The sequence below is a fragment of the Orbicella faveolata genome, unplaced genomic scaffold (assembly GCF_042242905.1).
Source record: "Orbicella faveolata isolate gen_17 unplaced genomic scaffold, um_ofav_v1 contig_26, whole genome shotgun sequence".
NCBI lineage: Eukaryota > Metazoa > Cnidaria > Anthozoa > Scleractinia > Merulinidae > Orbicella > Orbicella faveolata.
In genome coordinates, this window is record NW_028301554.1 from 10,386,984 (window position 1) to 10,406,675 (window position 19,692).

Genomic DNA, 19,692 nt, shown 5'->3' on the forward strand with positions numbered 1-19,692 from the left:
TGAGACTGAAATTTATAATAATGATGACAACAAAAGGTACAGGTTTGAGGCAGACCATTTGTGCAACCTTTGATGTCTACTGGACAGCATGCATGACATTTATGGCATGTGCTTGATATGATTCATATTCACCTTATGAACAACATGTCCTGGTACAATAGCCTCACACACAACAGACTTCCCTCTGCCTTCAATCCAGTTTATAGCTGCTGCCTTTTTATCTGTACAAACATTTCCACTCAAGCTTAACACTTCCATAGTAGGGAAGTGCCCATGCAAGCAAGACAGGGCTTTCTCTGTTCCCTGTCAGAAAAAATAAATCAACCTTTACTCATTCTCCCAAGTTCAAAATAGTCTTATTGGTCAAAGAAACTGATCTTTTTCCCAGGTTGGGGCGGGGGGGGGGGGGGGGGGGGGGGTTGTGGGAGGTTTGAGAAGGTGAAAAGAAGAAGGGATGAAAAGTCATAGTTCAGTCTCCTTTACTGATTGTTTGACAGTCTTTGAATAATAATAATAATAATAATAATAATAATAATAATAATAATAATAATAATATTTTCAAGAACATTATTGTTATTATACTAAGAAAGTAGTGGATCTCTTAATCCTTACCACCTGTGATGTCTGCTTAACAATATTAACAATTTAATATTAATTAATATTATTTTAGTATTATTATTATTTTAGAAAAATTTTGACGTTGATCACGTATTTATACTTAGATATCCATTATCTGCAGTGCCAGTCAAGTTGAAACAATTTACCTTTGACACCATGTTCATGCCCATAGCATCACCAGTGGTTGCTACAAATCTGATGAACAACAAGCGACCAGCAACCACTCCTTTCACAGACTGTAATCTTGCAAACCTACAACAAATTTAGCATATTGTGGTCAGAAGAAATACTACATATATTAGACCTTTGTCTGGAGAATTGTGGCTACAATGAAACCTGTATTAAGTAAACCCCACATTAATTGGACACCCTCTATTAAGTGGAAACCAGCTTAAGTTCCAAAATTTTCTTCCCACATTTACTGTAACATAAACCTGCATTCAGCAGACACCTCTATTAAACGGATGCAGACACCAATATTAAGCCATTTTGTTGCACAAAACCTGCAATAAGCGGACACTTCAAGGGCTCATTTTACTTCTAAAGGTTCAGCTGAGACTCCTTAACATTACTCAGTGATATTGTTTCAAAGGTAAGTGATTATTCCAGATTGGTGCCTTGATTGACTGGAAATTGTACTATGAGCAGTATCAGCTAGTCTTTGATCATACACTGTGTTACCCTGTGTTACAAAAGGGTTAATAATTAACAATTATTGAACAACATACTAGAACCTCTTTTGAGCAGACACCATGTTAAGCGGACACTAGTGAGGGTCTCAAGGCTGTCTGCTTAATACAGGTTTCACTGTAGTTGGAAATAGTATAAAAATATTCTCAGTTTCAACTGCTGGACTAACCTGCTTGTGCTGTCAAACACCTGTTTGATTTCCATAAAATTCTTCTCCTCTTCTAACCACATTTTCACATCACTGTGAAAGTAAAATTCAACTTCAGATTGTAACCTTCCCATGAAATTTTAAAAAATTCTACCTTGAACAGGGTGCTAAACATGCACTGAAGATTTACCTGGCAAGTAATGCTGAAGGAAATCTTACAACAGGTCCTCGTGTCATGCCATCACCAAACACAGAGCTTCTTACACCACCACTCAGCTGCAAGAACACATGAATCACTAAGAAAAAGTTAAATCCTTAGGAATACTACTACTCCCTAGAGTACAAGATGCAAGTGTACACTGTAAATTCTAAAACCTTATGTAAGCTGAATTCTTATCTACTTAGAAACATGCATCCTAATTCCTTAGAGCCCCAAATCAACCCTTTTGCTGTCCAGTTAAAAAGTGATATTTGACTTTAAAATATTTCTTCTACAGACAAAACGTCGAAATATGAAGAACTTTTCTACATTATAAACATGTATATTTTATGGATTAATGAAGACAAATGTACCAGGAGAGCTCGGCATCCTCGATTCGTACTTGCTACAAGACATCCTTCTGTGGTTGCCATGGGAACATGATAGTTTTCACCATTAAGCAAAAGAGGTCCAGCAACACCCACAGGAACAGGCATGTAACCAATGACATTTTCACAACAAGCTCCCACAACCTGAAATACAAATCAGCATGGATAAAAGTTGGTCAAAATACATAATTGTTTCTATTACTGCTGTAAACAATCTACAGGACATTTTGTAAGCTGGTGACAGTACTTACATCAGAGTAATTGTAGTGATCACAAGGAAGATCAACTAAATCTGCAGCAGCTGGAAGTTTCTTTGATACCACGTTCCTCCTGAGAAATCCCATAAATATATATATATTAACATCGAAAGCTACAAGGTGGCATCTCCATCCCCCACTTTCTTCTTGCTACTTATATCATTCTTTTTTGAGGGTTTTTTGCCATAATTTCTACATGGTTTTCCCAAACATCTCAGCATATAATATTAGAAACCAAAAACTACCAAGGCAATTTCAGCTTCATGTACATGTACTTGGGTTTTGGACCAACAATTCATTATAAAAAAAAACCCGGCATAATGTGGTAAACAAAATCAAAAAGGTTCATAAATAAAATTAACATTTCAACTTTAGTTAATAAAACCAAAAATGATACAATACTTTAAAAGATAAGCAAATAGAGTCTTCTTTTTCTTATTAACAAGTATTGTCTCATCTAGAGCAATGAAGTTGCTGATGCTATCTGTTTATGTCCAATCTACATGTTAAAAATGGCTGTGACATCAAACATAAGAATCTTTACCTGATCTTTACTGCCCTTGCTGGATCTTTTAAAACCTTTTCCAGCTGATGCCCAGGAATGGCTTTAGATTCAACCAACATCTGTATTTCCTTATCACTCAAGCTAAACACTCCATCCTGGAAAGTAATGAATCAGGGGCAATAAATTTTAAAACTGTTTTATTACTAACCTTAAGGTTTTTTAAAATCTAAGGTTACATACATCTTATAATAAGACATTTATTCATTCCCTAAAATAATATTCCACATTATAAAGGAAAAGTAAGGTACAACATACTGATTGCTTCAACATCAGCTTGCACTCTTCTAAGCTCCGTTCTTGGTGGACTGCTGGTGGACTGCTGTCTGCTCTTATGAGCCCTTCAGGATGTTGATTATCATCACTCATTTGGCAATCATTAGCACGGTCACCTTCGCTTACTGTTCTTCTTCTATCTGACACCTTCATTCTCACATCAACACCACTGGAGTCTTTTTCAAATGCTTCATCAACTGACTCTATTCTTGGCAGACGACCGAAATCAGACCTTGGTCTAGTAATCTTTTTTGAAGCCATGCTTTTTGCACTCCCATTTTTAAGGAATAGAGCCGAACTTGGTCCTTGTTTGTTTTTCTCTTGGCTTGAGCAGGCTTGTTCAGATCCTTCAACTTGGTCAGTGACTCCCACAGTAAAGGGTGCTTTGTGACCTAAGGATGTCAGTTTTTGCTTGTGCTCAACATGATCATAAATTCTGTCCTCATTGTCCATTAACAAGTATCTAACAGCTAGGCCAAGAGCAAAGACTACCACTACAATCTGAAAGAAAATGTCACAAGACAATCACACAACTGATCAAAATAATCATGACAAATAACAAAGAAAGAGAAATGAAAAAACTTGAAAACTAGAGCTTTTTGCATACATTATTTCTCAAAAACAAAGTGCAAATCAACAAAAACAATTACACAATGATTCAAACAAGTCAGTCTGCCAATTATTAGCTTGATCTTGCAAAAAATAAAATCGGCCAAAAAAATCGATATACACCCTTTTTGCACGGAAGCTGTCAATTAGAATACCTCACCTGTTCAGTATTTCCCTCCAAAAACCTAAAAAAAAAAAAAAAATTCAAAACAAGATCTTGAGATTGCTATGCAAACAGGGTGTCATCAGAAATCAAAAAAGGAGGGAGAAGGGGGGGGGGGGGAACTTTATATATAAAGTAGTTGTTGCCAATGTACAATCCTTTACCTTTTAAACCCACTTTCCTCAAACGAAGCATCATGAACACTTTCAGGGCTGTCACCTTTAACCATTAACCATCGGTGCACATGAATTAACATCAGACCTGTGGACTAGTATCAAAAGCGATAAAATTACTCTTTATGACCTCACCACTGGGCTAAATTTGTTGACTTGTTTGTAAAGTACAGTATCAGTCTGTATAAATCCCAACATCAACAAAAATTACTAAAGGAGCTATGATGCATCTTGAAAACAGTAGCCTAAATGTTTCAAGCTTGTCTTTAAACGTTTGTTTCTTTCTTACCCTACTAAACTTTTATTCAAAAGGTGCCCCAATTTGAAGGTAACTTTGTAAATGTAAAAGAATTACTCAGTCCATAAATAAACCATGACATTGTCACAGCAATTTTTCTTGGACAATTCAGTCCAAGGGGGATAGGTGCAATGAGGTTAACCCTATGTGAAGCACCAATCTGTGACACAAGGCCAGACCACAAAACTGGGAACTACTTGCCTACTCTTTTCGCAAAGTGTATGGGTTCTTTAACATCCCCTGCTAACGATGTAGCACTGAAGATGCAGGAGATGGGGCCTACGATTTATAGTCTTTATTTGAGAAGACTTGAACATCTAACCATTTTCAGATATAATAATTTACAAAGGCAGCACACACTCCTCAGTTATTTTAAGACCCTTAGTAATGACGTAGTCCCTTTAATTTCATCCTTACAAAATGCATAGACTTTCTGGCTGGAGTGACTTTTAGAAAGGTCATTGGAAAAAAATAATTAAAATTCAAACTAAGAAAAGAATACTTCATTACAGCACTACATAACTACTTTTATAAAACTAACATTAAGAAAACAACAACAAAAGAGAATTCCTATTTTGACCGCTGGTCTAAAGAGAATGGACAAGAAATATGATTGATACCATAATAAGCTTGACACCCTGCACCACAGGGTTGGGTTCAAGTTCATCCACTGGGACATCTGTACTCTCTAATTGCCACCTTGGTCTACTGTGACCCTGTCCTGTGCACAGCTGTAAAACGCAAAAGATTGCAGTTAGAAATTACTGCTCCCAGGTGTTCTTAAAAAAACGTACTGTTCTTTCGAAAAACAAGATAGAAAAGCTAGAAACATGAAGAAAATGTGTCATGCAGGTCACAGAATGACATTCACTTGCATATGGAGTTCTAAATTTAAACAGAAAACTACAAATACCTCTAAAAACAATGATAGACAGGCTGGAAAGAAGGTCATGAAGATCACATAATGGGTAACCAGAGACAAACAGCCAAACTGACAAATGGTCTCCAACTCCATGACTCCTGCAGAAAAAAAAAAAACAATCAGTAACCACAACCAAAAAAGGAAAGATGAAAGAAGTTTGAACAAACTAAATATCAAAATTCATATTGGAAAGTACAAACCTGAAAGGGTTCCAATCCCAATAACCAAAGTTCCCACAAGAGTATTAAGAGTGACAGCTGGACCCAAGGAAGCAATACTCTCAGCTATCCTGCTAGGCACTGCATCCTAACAACACATCATAACATGATCTTAGCACGTCTTACTAGCATATACTTTAATAGTAATTATATAATGAAATTGCAAGTCAATGCATGTTTAAGAAGAAAGTTATCAAAGTTAAAAAGACAGTTACTGAAGTGGCATGACCTGCAAATAGCAGGCACATGCTCAGAGACATTTTGAATTTCAGTTAAACGTATATTTATCACGTCTATGAGCTAAGTTGCTCATACAATTATTGTGTAGAGAGTTTATGGTTTTTCGAACAGAAGGTTTGTGTCATTTAGAGATTACCGTGTTACCATTTTTGGAAGCGTTTTCGGCCTGATTGACAAAGAGTTCTGAGTCTACTGCTTATGAACAATACAATTTAATAAACCTTGTTCCACGTTATTTACATGTATACACCAACCAAATCAAACTTTTACAGGCAGGTATAAAAAGGTGGTTGTAGTTCATTTAATATTTAATGAAACAGATACAATATTTGTGCAAAACAACTGGCAAAAAAGTACAAGTTTTATCCAACACCAACAAGCAGTGATGTATACTCACACATGTTGGAGACTGAAGAGTGTGTCTCACTAATGAGCTCGCTGTATTGAAGTCACTCAGAAGAAAAAAATATGGTAAAGCTTCCCTGAAACACAAAGAAGAATAACAAGACAAACCTAATAAGATATCAATCTGTAGATAATCTGTCTCAGCCAAATGGCACAGGGGTGTTTTGGTCTACCTGGTTAGAAGTCTCGTATTTATAAAGATGGGCACAAGAAAGGATCTTGTTAAAACAAATTGTACATATTTACAAAAATGTCATAAACTTGGCTGTGATGGATAATACAATGTACATCTGTGAGTACAAAAATTTATATCTAACAAATTATAGACCCTTTTCATAAATGACTGCCAATTTAAAATTCTTTTGTATACATTTAAATTAGCCTTACTAAACTCGTTTGGGAGTAAAAATTCCTTTGAATTATCAACTCAAAAACTAGGTCAGTCGGGCTAATTTTAATACTTACAAAAGAATTTATAATTGGCAGCCATTTATGAAAAGGGTCTATACCCCTATTCATGTGTATGGTTATGGGTCTCAGTATTAAGACAGGCAGCAGACAGAGAATTTCTCAGGGCAAGCTGTCTGCTTTTTTGCATGTTAAACAATAAACTGAGGGCTTATTGTGTCTGATAGTTCATCTTGTTTTATAATAGACCTAATTATACAACACATGCCTAATAAACATATGAACATTATTTTATTTATTTGGACTGATTATGTATTCAAAAGAATTCCACGTTTTCCCTAAAGGACCAGTGAGTGTAAAACTGATCCTCAAAAGACAAGACGTTGTTAGGTTTGGCACATATGTTAGGGATTTAAATTAATAATATACACATTCCCTGGTTTTGCATGTAAGAGTCAACTATGACTTAAATCTAGAGCCTCAAAAATTTGGTAACCATATTCCAATACTCAGTTCCAGTCATATTCCTCACCTTACAATCCAAAAATCTCTGCCATATAAATTGGCAACAATAGAGCTGAAAACTACACAGGAAAAGATAGCAAACACAGACACAAATCCTGAAAGTAGAGTAAAGAAAGATGCATATTTTAGATCAGAATACCAGTAAAACATTTTGATTGTTGTTAATAATGAAATCCCAGGAACATCGATAAATTTATAAAATAACTTTAGACTAGAATGTACTAGTCAGTCCATCAACAGAGAGAAAAACATGGACACATTTTGGCAATTAATGAGCATTGTACCTGTTTACAGGACAAAGAGCAGCTTGTTAGATGTTTAGCATGTGCAACATATTGACTTTATTAGCCAGTGAAGGAAATCATTTCCTTCACTAGCTAATAATTTAATAATTTGATCAGAAAATAATTATCTCACCTAATATATATGAAGATCCTTGATGGATAAGCTTTTTACATTGAAGATAAATACAAACAAGTGCAAAGAAGTAGCTTGTAGGACCAACATGTAAGCCAGCTGGTAAAGATATCTGGTAAGGAAGACAAATGGAATTATTACAGTAAAATCTATCTTTCTTGATATTTCATTTTAACCTATTATCCATTCTTGCTTCTTTTTTGAATGTTGTGACTTCTCAAACCACACAAATGTCATGATTATATATAAATACACATTTACAATTGCACACTAAGTATTAAGGAGGTGAAAGATAAGCTGACCAGCAGTATGAAACACTTGACCCAACACAGACTTAAACTAAAACTGACTGTTGTACAAGTTATAATACACAAACATACAATATCATAATTTGTGTATACATATACTCAGATGGTCAAGTAGTTGGTCAAGTAGTCAGGCAATACCAGTCAGGCTGTATTGGGTTAACAGAATCAATGTTTAAATTTATATACTGAGCCATGTTTTCTGGCAAGAGTTAACACTAATCTGGACCCACTGATGTTAAATGTCAATTTCCTTTGTTTTTCCTGTGGTAATTATTAGTGAGTCTGATTATATAACTTTCACAGAGAGTTCAGCTGAATGCTAGCTGTGATAAGAACTCATTAATCCTTATATGCCTGTCAACTGCTCTAATCCAAAATGGCATTTAATTTACCAAGTTGATAATAAACTGAGCATAAACATCTCCACCTTGTGGTTGTATATATAAATTTAACTTTCCGTGTCAGCTTAGTGTAGAATGCCAATATGCTTTTGAGTGTGGTTTTAGAAGTCTTTGCCTTGTATGGTTAATGACTACGTTTGCAAATGTAATTCCGACAAAAATATTTGGGCGGAAGAAAGGCTGTTTACCCTAATTAACTGAAATAATCACTTTCTCTGGTTAAGACATAATACACAACTTTGTGGGGGTGCGTTTAGTGTTTACAATTACACCTTGCACGAAGTATTTCCGTCGACAAGTCTGTAAACTTCACCGCAAACGGGATTAGTCATTAGAATACATTCGCGCTATTCTAAATATTTCCGAAGGAATTACGTCTATTTAGGAAAATTTCCTGCTTCAGAGAAACAGAACTAGCTTGTTTAAGATGATACACTTTCATGAAAAAACTATAAATTAACTCAAGCCTTTAAAATGTCATCGACAACCAGAATTCCTTTATCCTGGCTAGTGAACTAAATTCCAATTAAAAACGCGTTTCGCAGATCCGTCCAGGATCTTGGGTACTGGTATTTTATAACATGATAAAACAGCTTACTAAGGACTTCAGTACGGGTAAATCGAAGTCAAGAACTTTCCCCATGAACATCACTGACCTTTTCGCCGGAACTTTCGTTCTGTGCACTTGTGGAGTGTGTTGCATCGTAGATATTCAAACTTAACAAACAAACAGTTCCAGTAATACAAACCAACAACACTTCAACCGGACGGCAAGAACATTGCCTTCCATGGTTGTAAAAAAGACTGTAAATACCACCGTGCGACATGGCAAAGTTTGACACGTATAAAATTCGAAAGCCGAAGAAAAATCTTACTCCCTGCTTTCTTGCATGATAATTTATGTGACAGGCGACGTGTGCCTGGTTGCTAAGCCAAATGACGCAACAGCTGAGGGGGGTGGGGGTAATCCCCTCCTGCTATTTATAGCGCTGATCCGAAAAATCTAGGAAGAATGAAAATATGTCTAGTATTGAACTTGAATATGTTTTCGTTAAAAAGTGCAAGACTTTCTGATATACCTATTTTATTCTATTCTATAAAGCCCGGTCTTCACTGGTCTTCACTAGCAGGGCACGCATAAGCCTAAAATTATGCATAAGCCTAAAAGAAGCTTATACCCTAGTGGGACAGCCGCGACATAAACGTTAGCATAAGAATATCTAAACCCTTGCGCCCTTATGCTTATGCTTATGATGTTGAAAGATGAGAAGACCGAGAAGACGCTGACAAAAGTCACGTGACAAAATCAGACGTCGCTGGACAAGCATTCTGGGATCTATTCCCACAGTGCTTAGCAAGCATCCAGAACGCGTGCACCAGGTGTTTTTGAGAGGAACGGAAGGAGTGAATTTGGTGAGTAAAACTTTGCTTATTTCCCCTTTTGAACGGACCTTGCTGAAAAAGAATAGCTTGAAAAGGTCAACTGAATACTTGTGCCGGCTTTAGAGGTATAAAAGTGACTGGCTTCCGAGCTAAAATGTTGTAAATTGCATCTGAAAATTCTCACGCATGCATCCACACAACTGGTGTGTACGCCGAATTAAAAATCGGTCATAATCGCTTTGGAAAACTACATTTTCTCTTTCTTCAACGCATTTCTTGTGCCTCCCGTAAACTTTAAATGGCGATCAATTCGAAATGAAAACACCTGAAGAGCAAGACAACACTTGCTTTCGTCTTTGAAACTAGCTACAGTACCATTACAAGCATGTAAGCTTGTAAGCTTATTATTTAGTCGTACGTCTCTTTCAAATCTAAAATTTTCCGCCCATGTTCTCTTACAAACAATCGATATGCCAAGAAATAATGTTAAGTTACCATTTTTAGCTGCTTTCATTGCCTTTAAACTTACCAGTAAAGTGGAAGAAATTGAATTATTAGAAGATATTTTGTTCTTGAGATTACTGTGCAACAATGCACAAACGTCATACAATTCCCACTTCATTACCAGCCTTGAGACCAAAATTGCAAGATTCCATAATGTGGAAGAAAATACTGCAAAGTTTTGTGTAGTCTGTGGGCTCGAAAAAAGTGCCATCCTGTCATGTGGGACGAGTACACTGTAGATTCTCCTGCTGGGCAAGTAACTTTTCACTCTCTTTTGCCTGATGGGCAAGGGATCAGGCAAGTGGTCTGCCAACTAAATTGTTAAAAGAGTGAACTAAGACTTGTCCAGGGCAAGCAAAATTTTAAAGCTACTTGTTCCAAGGGCAAGCTGGGACTCTTTTTTTTTGAGTCCTGAGTCTCCTTCGCAGCTGTTATTTGGCTTACAATGTTAAGTCATTTTGGTGCTCTGTTATGGTATCTATATTTATCACATAAAATTAGTGGGACAATTTCCAAAATTTGGTAGAATGATGGGCAGTTATTTCGAGCACAGATTAAGATCCATTTGACATTTCTGAGACTGTGGTCATGATAGAGACATCTACTGATCTTGATTGGTGCAGTTGGCAAATATCCAATTGTTTTAAATGTATAGCAAAGACCTTACTGTATTCAGTTGTCACGTAGCCAAATGCTCGAACAAGTTCAAATACAGCTGAGTTTTTAAACATAAACTTGTCTTGAGCAAGATATACATTGTAACATCCATCATCTGATGAGCATGGAACACAGAGAAACCTTGAGTCCCTGACAGGACATACTTGTATGGTCTCACACCCATGACAAGATAATTACATGTAAATCTTTCTTGGGTTATTACTTTTTGGAATTACATTTGATGGTCAATAGTATTGTATGTTCTTTGTAACCTGCTATAACTTTTTACTTTTATTGTGTTTTGTCTATTGGCAAACCCTTGTCTTATGGTGTGTCTTACAGGAAAACAGTTATTGCCTAAAGTGTACTTTTTCATTCGTCATGGAACAACATGGAGGTGACCAAGGTAATTCTACTTATCTACTATATTTAATATATGTCACTTATGTTGTACAGTTCTACATGTATGATAAAGTTGAATGAAAGCATCAAGTGTGTTCAGTTCCGGATGTCTGCTTGAAAAATGTATTTTTTTTCTAAAACTTTCACCACAGTTTGATTTATCAGATATGTAAAAACATTCTTTTTGGGGCGGGGGGGGGGGGGGGGGGTCACCAAAATTGCACTGGAAACAAGATGTTTGAAAGACAGTCCTAATTCTGAAAAATTGAATTTCATTACTGAAATGGCTCCAATGTCTGTAAGCCTAGAGGTAGCACAAATATATCCCTAAAGGTGCAACCTTTTTTTTCTGGGCTTGGGCTTGGTGCAGAGTTCTTTTGATTCAATGATTATATGGTCATACATGTATGTTCCAGACAGCATTTTCGAAGAAACATTCCAGGGTTATGAAAAGTGATAACTTGTTATCTGGCTCTCTTTGATTATTGTTGTTTTTATTTTTGTCCAATACAGGGATGGGTATAAAGAGACCAGCAGAGGAGGACTTCAATAGCAATGTTCATGCCAAGAGGGCAAAGGATGAGGAAGATGGTTCTGGCCAACAAGCAACACTTCGATTTCTTCTCGAAAGCAAGGTCAGAACTCTTGAAAGTATTCAAAGACTAATACAATACCGGGACTACCGGTAGTAGATTGAACAGTGACCAATAAACCATGAATGTAGTAATACTACCTCATCATATATTTTGGTGGAGTGTTTCCCTATTTCTGTTATGTTTGATCTTTGTCAGACATGACTGTCAAATCACATGCTAACTGCCAAACCAGTTTGGTTTTTGCTTTAGTTTGGTTCAGATTTTGATGGTAATTATGAGACCAGAGGAAATAAGTTTGCAAATTAAAACAGTTTAAAACTACAAACAAATTTTAATTGTATTGTGTATTTCTGTCTGTTTCAAGTTACATACTAAGTGAATCTCACCATTTATAGTTTCATTAATGCTACCATTTATTTTTGTTTTGGTGTTATAGGATGCTGGTGGCATTATTGGCAAGGTAATGTTAATTTGAGTCATAGGAAGATTACACAGTATTGTCAAAAGCAGTTTATATTCTGATGGTGATTTTGCTGTTGTTGTTGGTCAATAAAAATCACCATGTGGTATACTGTATGTTGTGATAATGATGTAGTCACACAGTAAATTAATACAAATTTGAATTAAGATGATCTGTGTTTGTACATTTTAATTTCATCCTGTGCATCAGCTTGTCAGTAGAGTGTTGTACAGGATTGCATGCCTTAGTTAATAAGTTTACATTCCATGTTGTTGTTCCAGTTGTTGATCACAACATCCCATTTTTGTTTGCCAGAAAAGTAACTTTTACTGTAAACTGTTTTCTTTTTTTTTTTTTCAGGGAGGTCAAAATGTGAAAAGATTACGGAGTGAGGTATGAAGTAATAGCCTTTTTATTTAACTTACATGATATGCAGAGTATTTCAACATAGTTTGTGCTGAAAGAGATTTTCCTTGTGAAATTGATTTACCGATTAATGAATAAAACTAGGATTAGTTAGAGTTAAGGATAAGTTACATTATCCATTTCTTCCATTTCATTGTCATCACTGTGTGTAACTATCAAGATAAGCAACAATTTTGTCACATCTGTCCATAATGATATTGATAAACATATATCAAATTAATTATTTTATGCAAAGGAATGAACATTGACAGAAATATTCTAGAATGATGACTTTTACTTGTGGATACAAAATCTTAGAGATGATATCATCTGTTAGTCCACTTCATTCCAGTGTTTCTTTGAATGTATCTGTTATTGAATTGCAACATTTTAGGTTACAACACTGTCATTTCCCAGACTTTTGAAATGCGTGCTGTTAACTCCTTCCTTTCCCTTGTAGTTTATCCGGCTAATCAAGTACCTTTGTAGTTGTCAGATGCTCTGTTCTGCCTCTTGGAATAATAGTTTATCCCTGCTAAGTTGTTGTTTTTTCTCTTGTTATTCCCTCTTTGCTCCCATCCCTTGCTACCCGATCCCAATTGCCCAACTGTCTGTCCGTCCATCCACCTGCCTGCCCCGTGTTGGTCCCTGTCGTGATCTCACCCAAGTACAAAGCAGTGGTCAATGTCCCGGATACCAATTCCCCTGAGCGGTATGTCCCATGGTTCACGTTAATGTGTGTCCTGCCCGTCCCTAACGTTACACTGCATGTCATTACAGTGTAATGCTGTAATAATTTAAGGGATTGATTCTTGTCATAAATTGACATAACTTCAAAGTTAATTTCAAGTTGTGTTACCAACTAGTATTTATTGTTGTTGAGTGTCATAGATGTATGTTTTGGTAGATTTTGTGTCTTTGTAATGCTGTGCATAAAATTAACCATTTTAAACCCTGTGTAAGAAATACTTAGCATGAACTGATTATTGCGGAACTGTTCACAGTTTGGCTTGAAATGTTTTAAGAAAATCAAAGATCTGACAAACCAGAAGTCTACATAGTCTTCCACCAGAGATGTCGCTAATTTTATAAATTGTCTGTTAACATACCTTATCTTCTGCAAATTAGTCATATCTAGACTTGTTGTCAAAAATTTGCCTTAGGTAACACAGTGTGCATGAAATTGTATTATTAAGTCTTTGTCACCATGTGTATATTCTCATGTAGGTATTTAATTGTTTTCAGTGTTTTGACAATCACTGCTTTCCTGGAAGATGCAATAAGGATTTTCGAAGAGTGCTTACCAAAGATTGGCGAGGTAAAGACATGTATACAATGTATGCTTTCTCTTACCTTCGTGGTTTTCTTCTTAAGGAGAACAGAAGGCTTCATGCAAAATCATTTTGTTTTGGTCACAGATTATGCACCACTGTTATCTTTTCCCTGCATTGATTTTTCTTAAACTATCAGCCTTCGTGTGGTTCTGCAAGTAATGGATACCAAGCACAATTTTTAGTTAAATTAAATGCCCTCAGTGTGGTTGATACAGTTTGCTTTATTTTACGATTTTAGCGTCAAACCCAAAATCCAAATGGCAAGGAAATCCAGATGCTTGTCCAACGAAGTCAGGTTGGGAGTGTGATTGGACGTGGTGGATATAAGATCAAGGAAACAAGAGAGGTACTAACAGAGAGTGTGACTTGCATGAATATTGAGCTGAAGTCATTGTACAGGGATATTTTGACCGATGACCAATTCAGCAGTTTCAATAGCCTGTAGAAACAAAAATAAATGGAACATATTGAGTTTTTGGTTTGGACAATATAATACTTTTTACATGCATATAGGCTGTCAGATTTTTGCTTGTTCAGACTTGGTGTGTGGTATGTTCTTATTTAGATGAAATTGCTGTGCCTCTTAACAGGTGAACTCTGAAATTCAAAATCTACGGTAATTAATATTATTAGTGATTGCATTTTTGGCTGCCATCAATCATATAAATACAACGATAACTGACCAACCTTAAAAAAAATAAGAAACAAAAAAATGGATTGAAATGTACCAGTCACACCCCACGGACATGACCTTTTGAACCTGTTGAAGTAAACTTCTGTTTCATGAGAGGTCAACTAAGATGTCAGACAACAATCTGCAAACTGCTGATTGAGCAGAGTTTGTGCATTACTGAAATGAAATACTGAAAGTTTGAGGGTGAAAATCATTACAAACATACATTTACTGCATATGACCTTGTTTCATTATAAGGATTTAAGCACAGCAAAAAAATTACAAGAATGTTAACGCAATTGTTTTTGGGACTGAGTTTTCTTATTTTGTGCTAGAATTTACTGATTCTTATGATTCTCTTCACTTTGGTTTTTTTATAGCAAACTGGAGCGCAAATTAAGGTGAGAACTTGTTCTGTACAAAAGTGCACAATAAACATTAGAGAAATTGAAGAAATTATTAAACTATTTAAGCAAATTCCATAGTGTTATAGCATGAAACAACTTCATTTCATTATTTTTAGGTTTTTGCTGATTGTTTACCAGGATCAACAGAAAGGATTGTTTCCATTCGTGGTGGGGTTTCTTTTGCTATATTGTTGTTTCATGTTAAAAACAGTTTTTCCTTGCCTATGCAAAATTTTTTAGTGGTTTACTTTGTCTGATGGTACTTTGTGGGATTATTTTGTACAGGTTCTGATGATGTGATAGTGGCTTGTGTTAGGGAAGTGATTGACCAACTGAATCAAGTAAGCATATCTAGCATGGAAAATGGTGGTATCAATTTAAATCCACACAGCAAAGACAGAATTCCTTTCTGTTCTAAGGAAACATCCTCCTGGTCAACTCAGAGAGGTTGTTGCCATCAGCATGGCAGAGGGGTTGAGTTTGGGATCGCTGTGGTACAATTTTTGCTAGTGTCAAGAGTGTATAGATTGTATACCCAGTACTGTGTTGCTGACTTTTCTTGATTAAGCTACCCAAGGCTTCTTTTACTCGACATTAATTATTTTGCTGTATTTGACCTATGAGTATGAGTTTTGTAATGATTTTAGAATATATTGCTTGGTTTCAAATTAGGTGGTACAAGGAATGGCAATTTACCTTTATAGCTACCTCTTTTTGAAAATGCATGTTATTTGGAGTCTGTCTAGTGTTTGATATTGTAGTTTTTAATTGTATTTCTTTGTTGCTTTGATTCCCATTTAGACACCATTAAAGGGGCCAGTGTCATTGTATGATCCATCGAGACCTAATGACTGGGATTATGGCGGAGGTTATGGAGGTGGTGGTGGTGGTGGACGAGGACGAAGTGGAGGAAGAGGTGGAGGGAGAGATGGAGGTGGCAGAGGCCGTGGTGGACGTGGAGGTCGTGGTGGAAGAGGGGGTGGCAATTTTGGTGGAGGTGATAACATGGGATTTGGAGGAAACTTCTCACAGGATTTTGTAAGTTTTATTCCTTGCTACACTTTCACAAAATTGCAGTTTCCAAAGAATCAAAAGTATAGTGGGCACTGAGTTCTCATTCCAAGAAATTGTCAAGTATCTAATAAATACCACAAAGTGGCTCAAGAGACAAGTAGTTAAACTGTAGGATTCAGGCATTGTTTTCATTTTTAATTTCAGGGTGGCGGTGCAAACATGGGAGGAGATATGGGAGGTAAAAATTGTTTCTCTGGCTTAAAAAATTGTTGCATTTGTGTGCTTATCCTTTTAGTGGATAGTATGGTATCATTCTGGTAGTTTTGGTGAGGAAGAAACCATTAAAACCTAAGATGCATATGCAAATTAGAGAAAACATGGTCAATACAATTTTTTAGTTTGTTTCTTCCTTATTTTTCTGTACGTGATAAACAGACAGTGATTTGTTTTCTGTTGATGGACGATACATTTACTGGTCCATCTTTTGTACCACTGCTGTGTGGTATCTCCTATTAAAGTATCTAAGATCTCAAATTCTGTAATGTAATCTTGCTGGAACTAAGTGGAGTTATAATAATGATAATCCTTGAGTTGTTATGTTTGTTTGACTGTAGGTCAGTGGAATCAGGGGGGAGCTGGGGCAGCACCTGGAGGAGAACAAACTTCAACTCAAGTTACCATCCCCAAAGATGTAAGTAATGTCATTGGACATGGCAGGATTTGGAGTTGGCATTAGACTGTTTGTTTCTTAATTGTTTATTTAACCCGTGAGTTCCTGTAGCAATAAGATTTGGTGTGACTAGGGTTCCTTGGACAGTGAATGGAAACACAGAATTCCAACTGGTGTGACTTTGGTTACTTTTTGACAAGTAGTTTGACAATTTTCTTTTCGACAACTTGAACTACATTTAATGAAACTTTGCAGACCTCATTGCATATAAAAAAAAACACAAATTGAACTCATGATTAAAGTATATGTTTTATTTACAATTGCAGTTGGCAGGATCCATTATTGGAAAAGGAGGTGAAAGAATTCGACAAATAAGGTAAGGCGTTGTTGCACTGCAGTGTTCCCATGCTAATACTTTAGTTGCAGCTCACTTGTTTTATCTTACAGACAACGTAGTGGTGCAAACATCAAGATCGATGATCCTCTTCCAGGCTCTAATGACAGGATCATTACCATCGGGGGCAACCAATCCCAGATTAATTTTGCTCAGTTTCTACTTCAACAAAGGTGAGTGTTGTTCTTCTAAGCTGAACATCTTCTAGAATACCTTGCTTAAGGACCTATGTAATGATACGTACTAAATTACTTTCAAATTGAAGGACACCTCAGAATGATAGTTTTCTAAGATAGGTAACACTGGAGAACTTTTAAGAATGAAAATAAATTAAGTTGGTTATGACTGAGAAAGATTAAGATTGAGTGCAAACAAAATTTGGCATTTGCACAACTTTGTACTTTAAATGAATTAACGTTTTACATTTTAACGTTTTGAATTAATATTGTAGACATAACTTATTTGATCAAATAAGCACCCTATCTCGAACAAGCAGCCCCTCTTTAATTAAGTGCCTCCCTTGAACATAAAATTTGAAGTAAAGCACCTCTCCTCAAATAGGCACGCCTCTTACACCCTCTCCTCCCTGCTAAAAACAGCAAGAATTTATAGGTATGGCTACACTAGGTTTACAAGGTGACTATCATCGACAACGATGAAGATGGAGATGACGAGTACCTTCAACATCAAGACTTTAGTACATGCTACGTCACAGAAAACAAACTGAGTCCTATTGATGTTGTTAAAATTAATAAGCACTGTCCGCCCCTCGATCGAGTGTCCCTTAGAACATACATTTGAAGTAAGCGCCCGGAGTACTTATTAGATCAAGTAAAGTACTGTTACTAAAAGCTGATTTCAAGTTGTATGATAAAAGTGTATCTAAGTAATAATTTGTTTTGTTTTACAGTGTACGACAGTATTCTGGCAAGAATTATTAGAAGCTGAACAGGGGAAATATGTTTGTCTTCACATGCAGTACAATGCACCCAAGACATCACATTATTTACCATCTCTATTAATTACAGCTCTTTTTCATGGGAAATCATGTTTTGTTTTAAGCGTTTTGGAAAGAGAAGACAATAGTTTAAAATTGTTTGTAAAATACTCCTTTTACTAGTTGGAAAGTACTTTTAAGAAAAAAACTACTTAAACTTGTACCTCATTTTATGTACACCAGTAAACGCCTTCACTGTACTCTACAGTACAGGGTAACATTCTTGAATCTTAAAAGTACTGTATCAACTTCAGGCATCAGTAACATTATGTAGAGGACTCTTATAAAAAGTTATAGAAAAAGGGAGATTTTTAACCAGTAGGATTTCCAAATTAATTTTCATTTCAGGACGCCAGATCATTATGTAACATAGTCAAGTGATTATTGAATTTTTGTGTGTTTTTTTTTAGCATTTTTTTTTTTGTCCCTTTTCTTTGTGTTAACGCTGGGCAGTGGCCTCTAAGATGTTACTTTATTGTGTCAAAAACTGGTCGTTTGCAGCAAACTTAATAAAGCTGGTCAGCTTTTAGGCTGTGTGCATTGATTTGTATTCAGTTTTGCTCCAAATGTGTTTGTCTTCACAATGCAGTACAGACACAAACTTGCACTTGAGGGTTGAGATGGCTCATTTAAAGGTCCAGGAAAGAAATATAGTCTAGTAACAACTGAAACAAGTTATCTATGCACTAATTTATAAAATAAAAATTTAAAAGGAGGAGGGTAGGGAGAAATTTTCATATATCCCATGATGCATCACTTCAAACCTCAATCGAACCTCTCCACTCCACCGCGGCCACCTTGGGGACAGGAAAGTGGCCGTTGAACAGAGATGGCCTCTATGGGAAGGAAGGGGTGTAACATGACACCTGTTTTTTGGGGGGTGTGCATCGTTTCTTATTCTTATTGCTTATTTCTTAGATGCTTATTTTCGCATGTTAACACTACGCAACACGATCAAAGTATATCGATAAAACAGAAATGGTAGGTAACGACGCGCGTCACGGATCAAGTTTGGTGTCTTTTTATAAGAAAAACAAGGGGGTTTTGAATACACCGTTCGTCGGTCAAGGTTATTTTGAGACGCGTTTCAGTGGTCGTTGCCGTAGTAGAGAGGTTAAGACCGTAAACTTCAGAAAGTAACGACCCTCGTTACTTTCGGAATTAGTAGCCTTCGGGGCTCGTTACTTTCGGGAGCTCGTTACTTTCGCGGGGAGAGCAAAACACGTTACATAAAGTTGATAGGACAGCTCTTTTTATGAACTAAGAGACGGAAATCCCTAAAAACAGTTCTTCCGTTCCATATTCAATCTGCGTTGGGGTGGGCTCTTCATCACTGTACCGTGTTGTCAGTAGTCAGCAGGAAGGTTTGTCAGATACCATAAACTGTTTGTAGCTATATTAGTCTGCGGTAACAATTTCTCAGTGCGATGGAGGAGTTTTAAATTTAAATGTAAAGAAACGTTCCTTTTAATATCCTGTCGAAAATAATATTAATTTAAATCAAAGTTTGCTATAGTACGTTCCTGTTACAGTGTGTACTAGTACTTCATTAAACTTCGATGGGTGGGTT

General features: G+C 36.3%; 2 protein-coding genes across 3 annotated transcripts in view; one reads left to right on the plus strand and one right to left on the minus strand.

The window, feature by feature from the left end:
• Nucleotides 1-9,142, minus strand: part of LOC110053309 (3-hydroxy-3-methylglutaryl-coenzyme A reductase-like) — a 12,530-nt gene extending 3,388 nt beyond the window's left edge. Inside the window, exons 1-17 of the mRNA XM_089295697.1 lie at nt 8,883-9,142; nt 7,518-7,629; nt 7,108-7,195; nt 6,160-6,244; nt 5,505-5,610; nt 5,296-5,402; nt 5,003-5,113; nt 4,076-4,179; nt 3,909-3,933; nt 3,122-3,640; nt 2,846-2,961; nt 2,296-2,374; nt 2,030-2,188; nt 1,647-1,732; nt 1,478-1,549; nt 765-870; nt 133-303 (exon numbers count right to left, since the gene is read on the minus strand). Of these exons, the coding sequence (XP_089151823.1) occupies nt 133-303; nt 765-870; nt 1,478-1,549; nt 1,647-1,732; nt 2,030-2,188; nt 2,296-2,374; nt 2,846-2,961; nt 3,122-3,640; nt 3,909-3,933; nt 4,076-4,179; nt 5,003-5,113; nt 5,296-5,402; nt 5,505-5,610; nt 6,160-6,244; nt 7,108-7,195; nt 7,518-7,629; nt 8,883-9,053 (2,217 nt within the window). The 5' untranslated portion in view covers nt 9,054-9,142. The remainder of the gene's footprint in view (nt 1-132; nt 304-764; nt 871-1,477; nt 1,550-1,646; nt 1,733-2,029; nt 2,189-2,295; nt 2,375-2,845; nt 2,962-3,121; nt 3,641-3,908; nt 3,934-4,075; nt 4,180-5,002; nt 5,114-5,295; nt 5,403-5,504; nt 5,611-6,159; nt 6,245-7,107; nt 7,196-7,517; nt 7,630-8,882) is intronic.
• Nucleotides 9,143-9,571: 429 nt separating this feature from the next.
• On the plus strand, nt 9,572-18,651 carry LOC110053319 (heterogeneous nuclear ribonucleoprotein K-like). Of its 2 annotated transcripts, XM_020759535.2 has the most exons (17): nt 9,572-9,639; nt 11,113-11,176; nt 11,686-11,807; nt 12,205-12,228; nt 12,589-12,621; nt 13,302-13,345; nt 13,879-13,951; nt 14,206-14,313; nt 15,021-15,041; nt 15,164-15,215; nt 15,333-15,388; nt 15,849-16,085; nt 16,266-16,299; nt 16,676-16,752; nt 17,058-17,107; nt 17,179-17,298; nt 18,036-18,651. In XM_020759535.2, exons 2-17 carry the CDS (start codon nt 11,152-11,154, stop codon nt 18,064-18,066), a joined length of 1,107 nt encoding a protein of 368 aa, XP_020615194.1. In that variant the 5' UTR covers nt 9,572-9,639; nt 11,113-11,151; the 3' UTR covers nt 18,067-18,651. The 2 variants fall into 2 exon arrangements, with proteins under 2 accessions (XP_020615194.1, XP_020615195.1); XM_020759536.2 differs by lacking the exon at nt 17,179-17,298.
• Nucleotides 18,652-19,692: the final 1,041 nt, after the last annotated feature.